The 16,874-nt window shown below is 34.0% G+C and overlaps 1 protein-coding gene across 50 annotated transcripts in view; it reads left to right on the plus strand.

Moving 5' to 3' along the window:
- Positions 1-16,874, plus strand: part of EMSY (EMSY transcriptional repressor, BRCA2 interacting) — an 81,249-nt gene that overhangs the window by 43,487 nt on the left and 20,888 nt on the right. For 35 of the 50 annotated variants that reach the window (XM_012096082.5, XM_012096092.5, XM_004016337.6 and 32 more), the window contains 4 exons: positions 2,333-2,503; positions 8,105-8,241; positions 10,722-10,895; positions 12,929-13,127. In XM_012096082.5, coding sequence (XP_011951472.2) covers positions 2,333-2,503; positions 8,105-8,241; positions 10,722-10,895; positions 12,929-13,127 — 681 coding nt within the window. The remainder of the gene's footprint in view (positions 1-2,332; positions 2,504-8,104; positions 8,242-10,721; positions 10,896-12,928; positions 13,128-16,874) is intronic. The other 15 variants (XM_042233275.2, XM_060399462.1, XM_060399470.1 and 12 more) reach the window with 1 other exon arrangement.

Below are 16,874 nucleotides of genomic sequence, written 5' to 3' on the forward strand. Positions count from 1 at the left end.
CCAAGAGAATCTCACCCTGACGAGGCTGAGAATCTTTGCTACATTATTGTATGGTAAGTGTTAGTGTAAATGAGAGAAGCATTGGATGCCATTTTACCCAGTTATGAGAGCATCCAGACTATGGCCCAAGGAAGTGACAGTATAGAGCATTTGAAATCGGACCATCCTTTGTGACTTTGACCAGTTTAATTCCTCTCAGTCTTTTCCGTTGTCTATTTCTATGTGATCATAATGCCTTTACTAAATCTGGTATGTTAAGTCCCCAGGAGAGTGCTTTACTAGCCATTACTGTAATAGCCATTACTATTAATTAATTATAAATTAATAAATTAGAATTAGTATTATCCATTGCTGTTATTTTAAATTTCTGTAACTCTTACCAGACTCTTTGAAGAGGGCCAAGTTTAGATGATGAGATGAGATTGTTGGATGGCATCACTGACTCAATGGACATGAGTTTGAGCAAACTCCAGGAGATAGTGAAGGACAGGGAAACCTGGCATGCTGTGGTCCATGGGGTTGCAAAGTCGGACATGACTTAACAACTGAACAATAACAGATTTAGATGATAGAATCTGAAGAGTGTAAAATGATTCCTTTCTCAAGCTTATAAGCTATCACCTGTTGGCCATTATGTAAAAGTGTGTATAAACATTACCCTTAATCTCCCTTAAGCTTTAATGTCTCCGTTTTCAGAGACAAAGCAGAGACTTATGTTAAGCAGCATCACATGGCCACACAGTCTGTAAAAGGACTGGAATTTGAATCCAGATCTGTTTGACTCCCAAAACTTTTTTAAAAAGGTTGTGATAAAATAGAGATAACATAAAATTTGCCATTTTCACCATTTTTAAGTGTACAGTTCATTGGCATTAAGTACATTAATGTTGTTTTGCAGCCATTACAGCCATCTAGCTCCAAAACATTGTCTTCCCAAACTGAAACTGCCCATTAGACAATAACTGTCCATTCCCACCTTCTTCCAATCCCTGAAAACTGCCATTCTATAATACTTAATCTTCTTGCAAAGCCTATGCTTTAAAAACAGTTTTTCTTTTATTGACTGTATCATTCTTCACCCAAAACTTTCTCCATTTTGTACAAAGATGTGATTCCTCATGTTAAGGAAAGGTAGTGAAAAATAATATATGCTTATGTATCTATATTAGAATAAATGTTTCTGCAAATTTTAAAACAAAAGCTAAAGTTGAAATATTTTCCAGTTGTAATTAATTCAAGCTATTTATCTTCATAGCATATTTATTTTGTACTATATTTATTTTTCTGATTTAGATATATGTTTGTAATCAGTTTAATTCTACTTAATGTTCCTCTGCTTCTTCCTTTTTTTGGGTAGTGATTGTATTTTAAAATGGTAAATACTAACTGGATAAAACCAATTTTAGGGGGGTTTTGAAAATGATTATTACAGTGACTTCTGAACCTAATTACGAAAAAAATGTTCTCAGTTGAAGAAGGTGTTACCTGAATTATCTTCTTTCTCTCCAAAACTAACTGTTCTTAGGAACAGTTTTAGAAACTTAGGAATAGTATTTCTGAGTTACGAGATGTGTGAGACGCTACAATAGGCTAATCTGGTTAATTTCTAGTTCCTGTTTGGGGAAAGGAAAAAGTCCTAAAAATAGTGGAGAAGAGTGTAAAATCTTTTTGAGAGATATGAAGAAAAATATTCTAACAGGTCAGTTAAAGTTGAGGAAATATGTAAATAGTGAATTTTCTCAGTAAAAATATATTCCTGGCAACTCTTGGCAGCTATAACTTTAATCTCTAGTAAAATGATGGAATAACTCTTTAATGATGGAAATGTATTTAGAGGGTAGCAGAGTACAAAACAGTAAAAGTTTATAAAATTTTAGGCAAACAATATACTGCCTTATTTGCTGAGTGCTGACATTGGATTTGGCACTGAGAGCATAAAACAGATGCAGAGACCTTGAAATCTAGAACAGAAATATCTAAAATGCTCTGGCAGGAAAGATAATTAAATTTAAGTTTCTTTTGGCACCAGGCTAGTGGAAGAAGGGTAGTGGAAGAAGGGAACAGAGTTAGTTATACTTTTTCTTGGGGTTAGTAATTTGATGCAACACATCACAAAATTTTATGTGTAAAGTTAATTCAAATTGAGTTGGCTGTAGTTCTTGCTATGTGCATTGAAAACTGGCTGTAAATTGTTACTTAATGGCTTGACACCTTGAAATTCCATTTTCAAGTTAAAGCAATGTAGATTACATTGAATTACAGTTAAACTGTATAAATTGTCATTCTTCTAAAAGTGATGACAAGTTTTTTCTTGGCTTTTCCCTTTTTATAGGCACACAGGCAACCTATACTCGGCCAACAGTGAGCCCATCTATAGGTCGGATGGCTGCAACCCCTGGAGCTGCAACCTACGTGAAAACTACCAGTGGTAGCATTATTACAGTAGTACCCAAATCATTAGCTACCTTGGGGGGCAAGATAATTAGCAGTAATATAGTTTCTGGTAGGTATATCTGAAATATGTTAAAGGTATAGGTGACCAATAAGAGGAAAAAACATTTCACTGTCAAAGGATACTGTTTGATTTCAGTTTTCTGCTTAGAATCTAGAACTTTGTTTTTAGTCCTTATGTCTAGTGATTGAGTATAGTTGTTTAGTTCCAGTATAAAATCTTTACATGTTAAAAGTTTTAAAATAGAAAGAACATTTAGTTGCTTTTAATCAGAATGGAAGGGTTATAGTTTACATTTGCATAGAGATGTCTCATTTATAAAATATTGTCCCATCTATCAGTTCATTTCTACCTTAAAACTCTGAAATAGTTGGTATCATCTCCAGTTTTTAGGTATAGATGTGTTTTACATTTCAAAAGATGAACTTGACCTGTCCAAAGCTACATAAACTAGACAGTGAAAGAACTAGTATTTATTTGTCTAAATATGTTTGTGGGATCATAATCTCAATTACTAACTAGTATTTATTTGTCTATATATGTTTGTGGGATCATAATCTGATAGTTTCAATTACTAATGTCACTTTAGCTTATTAAAAATAAAAATACTTGAATATTTTTATTTGCTTTTCACCATTTATAATGGCTTTTTACTTTTAAAAAATATTTAACTCAGATAATGAAAGCTAATATTTATTGGTATTTTAGAACCTTACCTGGTTTTTAATGGCTCATTTATTCCTGCAATATTTGAGTTGTATACCCTGAAGTGGAATGTTAACATGGTATCTATTTTCATTGAATATTGTTTTATAATTAAAATGATGTAAATAATCTCTGACCAGGCAAGCCCTGTGGACTTTTACTGTCTACCATTTTTGTAGACTAGCCGTATTTTGTATGCCCCCAGTGAATTGCTCTGACATTTTAAAGTGAAGGAATTGAAGTTCTTGGCGGTAATATGATGTTGCTGATAACTCAAGGAGTGAAAAAAAACAAGGCAGGTCGTGGTATTGGCATGAAGCTTTATATTTAAAGCTGCTAACTTTGGCTCTACTTTTTAAGTGTAAGTGAGAAACTTTGATGTTTGCCAAACTAAGGAGGGTGAAACCAGTAGGGAAAGAATCATCATACTCCAGCTTTTAAGAGGATATTTTAAATAACACAGTTAAAACTCAAATTGTAATTTATTACCTGACAATATCTTTAAATAGTATAGAGTACACACTTAAACATTTTTCAAAAAGTAATCATGTTTTTTATTAGTGTATAACTTTTTATGACCATAGGGTATTTCTTTACTTAGGTAAAAGTTCTTAATACCATATAGCTTGAAGGAATGTCATGAAGCCTCTTGTTTTCAAACCTTATTTATGATTTAGCTGCTTTGTATGAGGTTAGAGCAGTATATACAAGCACATTTTCCTAGAAGCAAAGAGGCAGGTTTATAGCCTACACTTGTAAACATATCATCTACCTTTGTTCTAAAATATTAAGTAACTGGTGGTTAGTTGCTATTCCAAGTGTATGGATATATAGAGGAAGAGTTCTTAAACTTTTTCAGCACTCTAGGATATAATGGGCTCACAGTTGAAATAGCTTTATTCATTGCGTGGAGCTCGTTTTGCCTCTACCTCTACTTCAGTATTTGACTTTCATTCTAAAGAACTTCTCTCATTACTGAGTACTTTGAACTAACCCTTATGTTATGTGTCAGTGTTTCTTATTATATTCTCGCTCCATGATACTGGGATTATTGGTCAGTTTTTAAATTTTCAATCCCTGTCTTTTCACAGAAACCAATAAGCCAGGTTGAATGAATTTAGACAGTTTTCTACTTTCATCTATGATCAGATGCTGGATGCTAGAGTCAATGCCGTCACCATCCCCACAACAAAAAAGAAATGCTTTTCTTAAAATATACTCATACATCTGGCTTTAAGAATAGAAGGCTTTAAAAAAAAATAATACTTTAATGTTTATTGTGGGGAATTTCGAAAATATAGAAAGGTATACAAAGAAAACTAAAAACTGTAATTTTTGCCATCTAGGGAAATAATCTGTGTATATTTCTGTTTATTCCTTTTTCTATTTAGATTTCTGTATAAATGTTTTTGTGCATATATGTCTATTTTAAAAATTAAATTTAGATCTATATAATTAGTTTTAATCTTTTTTCATATGATAATATCATTTTCTCATTCCATTAAATGTATTTTGATACCTCACACCCCAGATTAATGACTATACAATATTCTTCCCTATAATGCACCATAATTTAACTGTTTATTCATTGCTGAATGTTTTAGGTTATTTAACAATTTTTTTCTCATTGATAATCCTATGAAGAATATTATTATACATAAATTATTATATGAAATTCTTATTTCCTTTGTATAATGTCCTGGAAGGCAAATTCATGCTTCCAAAGTACTTTTAGAAAGATAAGTTTTTATTTTTATTAGAATAAGCAGTTAAGTTGAAGGCATGACTGTTTTTGTAGTTATTTCATTTATGCAGTCAAATATTTACTTATATGTGTGTGTATATAGATATATATAGAATTATCAGATACACAAGTCTGTTGGTGAGCTTTGTTGAAAGTTGGTTGAGAAATCACGTCTGTTTTATGCAGAAGATGGATCCTTTAGAGGTAAACTCATTACCTTGAATCTAAGGACTTTATGGAACCTGTGACAATGGCAGGACTTGATTTTGATTCCCCTGTCTTTAGTACAATGTCCAGGCAAGGGGCTAGTGTTTGTACATATTTGTTCATTCGTTCATTCATTTGTTCATTCTTTGAGCAGAGTAACATATAAAAAATTACCCCCAAAACCAAAATTGCCAGAGTGCTTTAAGAATCAGTGAATAATAAAATATAGGATAATTAATTTGTGTTCTTTAAGCCTACGTTCCATAATGCTCAAAGTTTTACAGGCATCTTATTTTCGAATAGGAATCTCTGGAATGCGTCAGTGTCATAGCCTTTGGTCCAAATGTGATTCACAGTTACTTGCACCTATTGTATTTTGACTCTTTATAAGTAAGGACTGTATGTCTAGGTGAGTTCTCTAATATGCTATGAGCTAGATGTGGGGTTGGGTGCTGTGATGCACAGTGATGTACACAAGGGACATTCTGTGTCCTACAGAGTGCTGAACAAGTGAACTTCATACATTCTTGTGTAACATGAGAACTATAGGCTGAATACTATGAAAGAATAGGGGAAGACTTTTTTTTAAAAATGAGTAATACTTCTGACTTCAATATAATAGATATCACCTGAGATACAAAAATATACTATTAGAATTTTAAATTTTTATAATTTGATAGTTCTAGTTATAAATCGTATTCTATCTTAATATAATGCTATACTTGCTTTTCCTTATGTTATGCCTTTTTCTTCAGTTTTCTAACACACCGCCTCCCATTTTGTTAAGCTAGTGAACTTGATTTGCAGCTGTCTCATAAATTGACACACCTGTAATAGAAAGGATTTGATATTTTCATAGTTATAAAGATAATTCATTTGTTAAGTAAGTTTTGTCAAAAATGTGACCCTTATACTTTGCTATAAAGTTAAAGCTTGGTTTATATTTCCTTCAGCTAGTATTTAATGCTTACTTTCTAAAAACACTTTTTTATTAACCAAATATTTGATGAGGGAGCATTGTCAGAGAAGGCATCATAGTCAATCACATGAGGAATTGGAGTTAATAAGAGTTAAAGTTGATATAAGTAAATAATAGGCAGCTTGGTTTTTGTGGCTTTTAACAGCTTACTATTCACAGACCACAGATATAGGGAAAAATATTTGTGAAACTGGCCCATGGACAAAAGTGCTTTTTTATGTAACCTGAGCATGTTACCTCAGACTGATGAGGCATTAGATGATGGCAAGCATATTGTATTGTAACAAGATTGCCAAAAATTGACATATAACTAGAACATTCTTATTCTTATCAATCTTATTTCTGAAACTAGTAGAGAATGGTAAGGTTTCCCAGTAGAAAATAATAAAATTTTAATTTTTCTTCTCAAGAGTATGTTAATCAGTCATGTATTTAATGTGTATCCATTCTGTGCTTAGTCATTTGAATAATGATATGCAAGCCTGTAGAAGAAAAATATGACTTGCCTGTTTGCATAGCCAGAGGAAATTATAGGTATAAAGGGTGCATTGGGTCTAGTATGCTCAAGGACTGATGTGGAAATCAGCACTCTGAAGAAGAGATATATATTGGGTAATCCTGAAAATTAGAGCCTGATGGAACCTGAAGGGCTAAGCTGAAGAGTTTGGTCTTTGGTGGTAGATAATAGGAAGCCATAATAAAAGAAATTACTCGTTAAACTATAGAGTTTATGGTGTACATTGTGCAGTGGGAACAAATAAGATCAAATTATAAAGGATTTTGAAACCCAAGAAGGGAAGTTGAAACTAAATACAGTGAGGATTTGGAAGGTTTCTGACCAGTTTCACATGTTGTTGGTTCTTGGCATGATGAAATGAGGTGGTGGTGTTTTCTTTCTTTTTTTTTTTTTTAAGAATGTTTGCTATGGCAGGATACATCAGAGCTATTTGCATGACAGAGAAGCTTGAAATAGGGAGAAGATACCAGAAAGCAAGAGAGATGTGGGCCTGTCTGTTGAGCTGACATTGATAACATTTCGAAAGAAGATATTTGTTATGACAAATTTAGTTCATTCGTATACTCATTGAATGATAACTTGAGTAATTGCAATACGGTGTGTGCTAAACACTGAGGAATCAGTGGTATAAAAAAATATGGTTGGAGTTAAGGGGCTTCATTTTGTTAGAGGATGCAGAGTGAAGACAAGGCAAGAATCAAAGATCTGCACCAGGATTTCCAATTTGAACAATTAGAAGAATATAGGATATGAATATGATAGGAAGATAAATTTAATAGAAGAGAAACATATTGTGGAAGGATGTGTGGGAGAGGGTAAGATACTAATGTTTGGATCAGTAGATATAAATCGATTATATAGATCTTAATGATTGAAAATATAAATATATATATTTTTAAGTATATAAATTAGGGTTTCATCCTCAGACTTTTCAGAGTGTTGCAAATTATAAGAGTACACATTTCATCTGACTTGGTCTGGGACTAGTGTTCATTTTCGTTTTTGTTCTCATAAAAGTAAATGACATTTCTTTTTCATAATTTTCTCTACAGTCTAGTGTTATATGAGAATTTTGATATACATTTACCCTTTTTTATGTTCTTTTTTTGAAGGGTTTTCCTGTCATACTAGTCACACAGGTAGTACTATTGAGTTTGGGAGAAATATTTGTCATGAAATAGTCTAATTTGTTCTAGTTAACTAATCAGAAGAAGAATATCAGTAGGGAAGCAGGTGGTGATATATTTAGATTCTGAGTTTGTTATGTAGGTCTTCAGATTCCAAAAAGATGAATGCTGTAAGAATCAATTCTTAATATTCTTTCATTCTAGAACAACTTGTAATTTATTATTCCAAGGCCTTCATTTTCATCCTCATGACAGCTTTGACATCATCTGGGGTGACACTGACTACATGTATTTAATTGTGTACAACATAAATAGAAATAACCAAATACACTAGTCCTTAACTCAGGCCTCCTTTTCTCCCCCCTTCTCTAAGGAACGACTACCAAAATCACTACAATCCCCATGACTTCCAAGCCCAATGTGATTGTTGTGCAAAAGACTACAGGAAAAGGAACGACCATTCAAGGCCTCCCTGGCAAAAACGTTGTCACAACGTTGCTAAATGCTGGAGTAAGTAAGAGCTTGAACTACAGACTCAGCAGTCCGCTAAGGATTTCAAAGACTAGCTATATAAATATTTGTCTAAGGACTTTAGAACCCACAATGGCTAGAATGGCTTGATTTACTCCTACTGTGATGTAAAAAACACCACCTACTGATGCTATTTTTTACCGTAATTTCTAAAACATGTTGCTCACGGCTGTGTTGCTTATGACCATGATTTCAGTCGTAGCTTGGTTCAGATGGAAGATTCTACCGGCTTAACTCAGAGGGAACTCCATCAGTGGACAGTTTTATTCCTGCTTATGGCCAGTAGATACCAGTCTAGTATTGGACATAGGCTAGGCAAAGAGAAATATTTGGTGCTAAGACTAAATTAATGATAAGGATTTGTTACTTTCACTTTTACTTCTCTGAGCTAGTGGAAAAAAAAATCAAGTAAATTAAAGATGCATTTATAATTCTGAAGGCAGTTGTTACGAGGTTAAGAGATTTGAAGTTAGCCAAACCTAGGCTTTGTCTCTGAGTACCATAGGTGTTTGGCTAACTTATTCAACGTCTCTCATCCATAATTTCCTCATTTGTACATTGGGAATGATGATCTCTACCAGTGAGTTTGTTGAGTAATGAGTAACTAGCTGGTAACTGTTTTAAAAGTGCTTAAAACAGTACCTGGCACATAAGTCCTCAATAAATTGTTTTTTCTTACTGTTACTATTCTTTGTACTTAACTATAGAGGTTTGGTAGTATTTCTACTTTGTTAGAAAAAAGAATACTATGCTTCATTGTAGTTGATCTCTAGTGGCTTCCTTGGCATCATAGTCTTTACAGGGCTGGTGGGTGTCTAGTATTAGATTTTTTCATCACATAGGAAAGCGTAGATTGTTCTTAGCTCAGTTCACAAAGTAAGCCAAAAATAAAGCCAGAATTAGAATATAGATTTTCAGAAATTGCATGGTTTGTAATTTCATGGAACTTGATATTAAAAGAGAGGGGTACCATGTACTCTAGGTTCTATGGTCATATAGATATAAAAATAGTATATGTGAGTACTAGCTGCCATATATATCTAATAGCAAAAAGTTTGATGCAAGAAATGATAGTCAAACAAGATCAGGGTATAAGACCATCCTCTTTACCACATACGTACATGCACCTATACTCGTAACTTGCTTACCTGTGCCTGTACACACACACACACACCTGTGCATGTATGCACACACACAACCAGAAGAGCTTTTTCAAAAAAAAAGCCTGCTAGTTTGTTTTGAATGGGTCTTTATAATTTTACTTGGACAGGGCTCATTGAGCTTCTTAATAAAAGGTCATGCCTACTTGCAAACTAGCAGCTCTTGGCAAATGATTATAGAGCTCTTTCCAGAGATGCTGCCGTGAAGGGTGTGTTATGTATTAAAATAAGTAATCACATGGTTGGCAGACACTCCATGTTTTCCTTAGATTATTGCAGCAGATATTTAAACTTGTGAAGTTTGTAATCATTTAACCTAAATTCACAGAGTAATTACCTTTTTGCCAGTTCACCTAGGTGTTTTGTTTTTACTGGCTGCTAAATTTCAGTGGCCACACACTTAGGTGATGGTAACTGAAAAGAAAAACTGATAAGGTGAAAAAATTTTAGATATTTTCCTTTTTCATTTTATAGATTTTAATTTTTAAAATTTTTGTACTTTAGTAAAATGACTGTATTTGAATTTAATTTGTTAAGCTCAAGTATTGACTCCATAAATGATCAGAAAATAGTACTTAAAAATAAAGCAGATGAAAATTTAGAAAATGGTGAAAAGTTAATGGGCTTAAACTATCTAGTTAATAGACTAAAGTGATATTAGTAACATGCTAATGTGGGAAATGTCCTAAGTTTTTTCTTTGTATTTTCCAGTGTAACTTCAGAAAAAATGTTAATATCGCTACTGATTACATTTCTTGCCCATACCATTTCACATAGACATTCTTCTGTATAGCCTTATAACTTCATATTTGGGAAACGTAGTTTATTTTGTATGTGAACATTTAGCTGTTGGTAGAATGCACAGTAATTTTTTTATTACACATATGTTTATTTCATATAAACTGTCACATAAAGATGAATATTGGGGGAGCATGACCTGTAGTTCCAACACTTAGAGATAACATTTTAGTATATACTCTATAATTTTTGACTCTTTTAGTGTATACATTCTGTGAATGACAGAGAATACTAAGTATTCTTAAATAAGGTAATTTTTAAAATTCACTCACCAAGAAATATTTACTGCCTTCTTTGGGCAGAAGGTTGGTCAGATGACTTCTAAGATCATTTCAACTAGGTCTAACATTTTTGATCACCTGGAAGCTTATACTTTGTTGCATAATTTGCAACCCTTTCCCCATCATCCTGGTAAAACTTTTCTATGATTTTTCAGTAAAAGGAGTTATTTTTCCCATTTAAATGTATGTAAATCTCATGTATTTACTGACTTCAATTTAGGGAGAAAAGACTATTCAGACGGTGCCAACAGGAGCAAAGCCAGCTATTATCACTGCTACAAGACCCATCACCAAAATGATTGTAACTCAGCCAAAAGGTATAGGTTCCACAGTTCAACCAGCAGCTAAAATCATCCCAACAAAAATTGTTTATGGGCAGCAAGGGAAAACACAGGTATGCTAAGATATGGTGATTTTTCTTGACTGGTATATTTCAAATTCCTAAAATTCCAAGGTAGAAATCTGAACAAAAAGATGAGTAACATTTAAAGAACCAGATTATTAAAAGTTATGATTGAGTGTTTATAACCATCTGTTTTCAAAACCTGTGTTTCTCTTTTCAGTACTTAAAAAAAATTAAATATTTGTGTCATGTCATGAGCAAAAGTTAGAGAATAGAATCCCCTTGGAGTAAAATTTGCTGAAGGTGTATGTTGTTTGAGAAGTAGATGGTTGAAAGGGGATAGTAATTATTCATAATCTGTCAAAGAATATTTTTGTAAGCTTATATGACCTTTGAAAGCACTTGAGGTATTTACTTATAAATTTTATTTCCTTGAAACATAAATAATGTAGAAAGTAGAGATCTGTTCATTTTTCAACCAGTAAATGATAAGGGAGCTTTTCTAGAAATTTATCTGGGAAATTGAGGCTCAGGATTTAATCTTGTGTTGCTGGGCTACTGTTTACTTTGCAGGTACTTTACTTTCTTGAGAATATCAAAGGAAATGATGTCAGCTTTGGTTGAAAAATGCTATTTTAGAATTTTTGTAAAAGATAATTTATCTATAAACTAATAGTTTGCCTTTAGAGTCAGTTCCGTCAATATTATAGCCAAATAGTTTATATATCAAAACCATTAGTTTTGTGATTTTTCTAATAAGGTCAAATTGCTTTAAATTTCAGTGGTAAACAGTTACATTTGCTCCATCATCTTTGTCATAACCCATGTTTTCATTCTTGAATTTTTGGAGATGGGTGACTTAATAGAGTCTGAAAGATTTAGATTCTTATAAATGGAGAAGTAAAAAATAATTGTGGTAAAGTAACATTTTCATTCCATGTACCCCATTGGAGTTAACTCCTGGAGTCCACACTTTGAATTGAATGGTTCAGTGTGAAACTTTCTTTCCATTTCACTTGTTCTACTGTCTGCGGTTTTGACCTTTGCCAAGGTTGATCTGTCACATGTTCCTTATTGACTATAGTAGTTGTCTAAATTGTGGCTCAGCAGTAAAGAATCTGCCTGCAATGCAGGAGACACAGGTTCAATCCCTGGGTGGGGAAGATCCGCTGGAGGAGGGAATGGCAACCCACTCCAGTATTGTTGCCTGGAGATTCCCATGGAGAGAGGAGCCTGGGGGGCTACAGTCCATAGGATCACAAAGAGTCGGAAATGACTGAGCATGCACACACGCCCAGTTGTCTAAATTAGTGTCCCTTTGGAGATTTCTTAAAAGATGACTTAGGTCCTAAGCAAGATTACTTTGTACAGGTGTGTTAATTAGGAATTTCATTTCGTTTCCAAAAAGAAACCTGAAGAACAGTGGCTTAAACAAATTAGGGTTTTATTTTTATTATGTTGATAAATATTTAGAGGAAGGAAATCCCGGACTGTTATTGTGACTCAAAAATTCTCCTGGGAGATCTGAGGAAATCTTTCCTCTTACGCTGACTATGTATAGTATACATGAATACTTAAATTCTATCACACACACACATACACACACACACACACACACACACACACACACTCTTCCTGGGAGATCTGAGGAAATCTTTCCTCTTATGCTGACTGTGTATGGTATACATAAATACTTAAATTCTGTCACACACACAAACACACACACACACTTCCTCTGGGAATCTAGGCTCCCTGTGTCTTTCTGTTCTGCTGTCCTTAGCTTGTGGCTATCATTCTACTATATAACTGCAGATTGTAAAATGATTCCTGAAGTCGTTATAGGCAAGAAGAAACAAGGCAAAGGCTCTTGTAGCTGTTATAGCATGAAATGTATATGTGGCCTGGTATAATTGATTCATAGATTGAATTTGTCTCTGATGATCAATGCTGTGCCCAAAGTATAATAAATGCACAGAGTACTGTTTTCCATGTCAGGAAAATATTTGTTTTATTATGATCTAGAAGTGAAACATATTTTAAATGCTCAAAAATTTATACTGATTGTATTTCCACTTGTCTTCTAGGTTCTTATTAAACCCAAACCAGTGACATTTCAGGCCACAGTTGTTAGTGAACAAACAAGGCAACTGGTCACAGAAACATTACAGCAAGCATCCAGGGTGGCAGAGGCTGGTAATTCATCTATTCAAGAAGGAAAGGAAGAACCACAGAGTTATACAGATAGTAGTTCCTCTTCTACAGAGTCCTCCCAAAGTTCCCAAGGTAAGTCCCATTTTACTTCTGATTTATATAATTATTGCTGAGATAATGCCCTAGTTCTAAAATAGTTGAATCTAAGGATCTCAAACAAACATGTATACTTTGACTTGTCAGTTCTTTTGATTTTATTGTCTTTTGTTTGATGTGAGCAGACATTTTGTTTTTGGTAAGGCTTACCATTCTTTCTTGCTTGGCTTATGTTCATCAAATAATTTATAAACTAGGTGATGATTTTGGCAGATAGGTATTATCAAACTGGATAGAGCTGTGATTCCTTTTGTTTGCTTTGAGTAAGTAGAAGAAGTGTACAAGAAAGTGAGTGTACCTTTTGAAATGATATTTGCTGAACCTTGAGAAAGGATCATGGTGGCCAGAGATGGGCCTATAAATGGGCTGTATGTGGGTGTTCATACATTGCAGTTTGCATGGAATAAGTCTTAGTTTATTTGTGTTCTAGAATAATAATAGCATTCTCTTTCACTCTCATAGGTATTCCAGTTTAGATGATAGTTGTGTGGTTGTCCTATTTATAAGGAAGGTGATATGAAGCCAGGCTCCATAATAGGGAAACTAGTTAGAGTTAGTGCTATTTTAATTATGTTGTTCTAGGGAGTCACTTGGAGAAGGCAATGGCAACCCACTCCATCACTGTTGCCTGGAGAATCCCATGGATAGAGGAGCCTGGTGGACTGCAGTCCGTGGGGTTGCAAAGAGTCGGACATGACTGAGTGACTTCACTTTCACTTTTCACTTTTCACACATTGGAGAAGGAAATGGCAACCCACTCCAGTGTTCTTGCCTGGAGAATCCCAGGGACAGTGGAGCCTGGTGGGCTGCCGTCTGTGGGATCGCACAGAGTCGGACACGACTGAAGCGACTTCGCAGCAGCAGCAGGAGGGAGTCATTTGAAATAAACTCAATGATCATAAGCTTTGAGATTTTCTACAAATCTAGTACCTGTGTCTGTCAGTTACCTTGACCACCCATGTTGATCATAAACTTTGAAACTTTGTACAAATCTAGACCCTGATGCTGGGAAAGATTGAGGACAAGAGGAGAAGGGGGTGACGGAGGATGGGATGGTTGGATGGCATCACTGACTAAATGGACATGAGTTTGAGCAAACTCAGGGAGATAGTGAAGGACAGGGAGGCCTGGCATGCTGCAGTTCATGGAGTTGCAAAGGGCTGGACGTGACTGAGCAACTGAACAACAACAGCAACAAATCTAGTACCCGTGTGTGTGTCAGTTACCGTAACTACCCAGGTAGTATATTTATGCCTGTGCTTAGAAGCGCTGATCTATTGAAACAGAACTGTTTATCTTTCTTTGATCATTCCTCACTCACTCTGTTTCCTCTCCTCATATCCACATTATTCTCTCTGGAATGCTTTCTTAGCATCTTCACTTTTTCAATGCAGTTTCTTTATATTGTACAGGCATTATTATTTTAACTCTTTAGTGGAATCATCCTACATTAGTCTTACTAATGATTCATATTGCTAATTATTCCATTAATTCAATTTGAACATTTATTTTAAAATTTATACTATGTAGTAAGCTTTATGAGAAAGCTTCATGAAGGAGGTAGCATTTGAAATGGTCTTTGGAAACTCACTGATAAAAAAATAAAATATTGATTTTAGCAAACAGTATGGCTCTCATTTTAGAAAATGGATAATTTTCTTCAAGATATTATCAGTAATAGTAATATTTTCTGAATCAATTTAGTAAGGTTTAATTTATCATTCTATATTGGTTATGAATCAGTTTATGTCTAATTATAGTGGGGTGATATTTACTCTATTTCTTTTAGACTTACTGATTTGATGTGTATAGATTCTATTCTTTAACAATAAGATTATTTTTTCCTCTTTTATTTTTAAGTCTGTGCTTATTTGAATAATTCCAGCTGTTTTTTCCTTTGAGAAATATTTTCATAAAAGGCAGGTAAAATGTTTAGGTTATGAATTGGTGCTGAAATGGGAACCTGAACAGTAAATTATATATACACAATCTCAGGTTACCTTTGAAATTGCTGGTTTTTTCCTAAGGGAGCTATAAGCCAGTCATTACTTCCCTAACATGCCATTTCATTAGGGAGCCTTTAGTTTTCATTCTAAGAAAGGGACAAAAGTTTGACTATTTTTGGAAGTGACTGAGTATAAATTTCTTGCTCTTTGATCTGTTATTATATGTGGCATCATTTATTTTTACTTGTGTTATTTATCTTTCATTGCATATTACTTCTTTTTAAAATATTTTATAATACAGAAAAAAACCACCAAAGAGGAATATCTAATATAGTTAACTGTAAAGCCAGTTTTAAAAAATATTTATTTATTTGCTTTTTATTTGGCTGTGCTAGGTCTCAATTGTGTCATGCAGAATATTCGTTGTGCTGCACAACTCTCTAGTTGTGGCACACAGGCTCCAGAGCGTGTGGGCTCAGTAGTTGTGACATGCAGGTTTAGTTGCTCCCCAGCGTGTAGGGTCATAGTTCCCTAAGAACTACTAGAGATCAGATCCATGTCCCGTGCCTTGCAAGGTGGTTTCTTAACTACTGGGCCACCAGGGAGGTCCCTAAAGCCAATTTTTATAAACTTCACTTACTCCTCTCCCCATTTCACTATATAGTTTCTTAGTACATTTTTCAAAGACAAGGGACTACATATGCTGTGGGAATATATATGCTGTGTTATAAGAGAAAGGGATAAAGGTTTTGCTAAGTCTAAGACTCAAGTTTGGTTTTCATACCTACTGGGAATATAAGCACTATATAACAGTCCCTTTTTTCCTTTATATTATTTTTGTAGTTTTTAGCCCACCTTTGTTTAGTACTGTTAATGTAATTTCAAATTTATAAAAAGTTACAGGAATAAAAAGAACTTCTGTGTATAGTCTTTTACTAGATTCACCACCTATTTATATTTTGCCCTATTTGCTTTGTTGTTGATTCTCTTTCTGTGCCGCCCCCTGTGTGTTTATAATTTTTGGAATTTTTAACCATTTGAGAACAAGTTGTTGATGTCATGCCCTTTATCTAAATATTTATATTTGTCGGATTATATTCCTTAAGGGTTAGTCTCTTCATAACTAAAATACAGTTATCAAAATCACTATTTTAAGTTTTAGTTCTATAATATACAATCCATTCAGATGTCATCAACTGTCCAATCATGGTCTTTATAGTTTTGCCACTACAGCAACCTACCCCCACCACCAGTCCACAGTCCACATCAATACTATGCATTACATTTAGTTGCATTGTCTGATGTTTCCCATTTAATTCAGCATGAATTCCACAGATGTGGTGTATTCTTAGCTTTATCTTATCAGAAGGCACTCATGTCAGTTTGTCCCAATATTGATGATGTTAATGTTGATCTCTTGGTTAATGCCTTCCCTCTTTTTTTTTTTTTTTTTTTGCATTATGAAATTACCATATGTCCCTTTGAGATTAATGGTAATATATGGGGAGATGGTTTGAAACTATATAAATATCATATCCCTCACCTTTATCTACTAGTTTTAGCATCCAGTGATAATTTTCTAAAGTCTATTATTATTTGTTACCTAGTTGATAGATGGCATTCTACTGTAAGAATAGATCAACTTTTCTTGACTTCATATCCTTTTTCTAGTGACTTCCTTTATACGAGTCTTAGAATAAAGATGTCTTTTTATGCCAAAGGATTCCTTGATTCTATTTGTGATTTCTAAACTTTTCCTACCACTCCCTGCCTGAAA

This window comes from Ovis aries, chromosome 15, assembly GCF_016772045.2.
Source record: "Ovis aries strain OAR_USU_Benz2616 breed Rambouillet chromosome 15, ARS-UI_Ramb_v3.0, whole genome shotgun sequence".
Taxonomy (NCBI): Eukaryota; Metazoa; Chordata; class Mammalia; order Artiodactyla; family Bovidae; genus Ovis; species Ovis aries.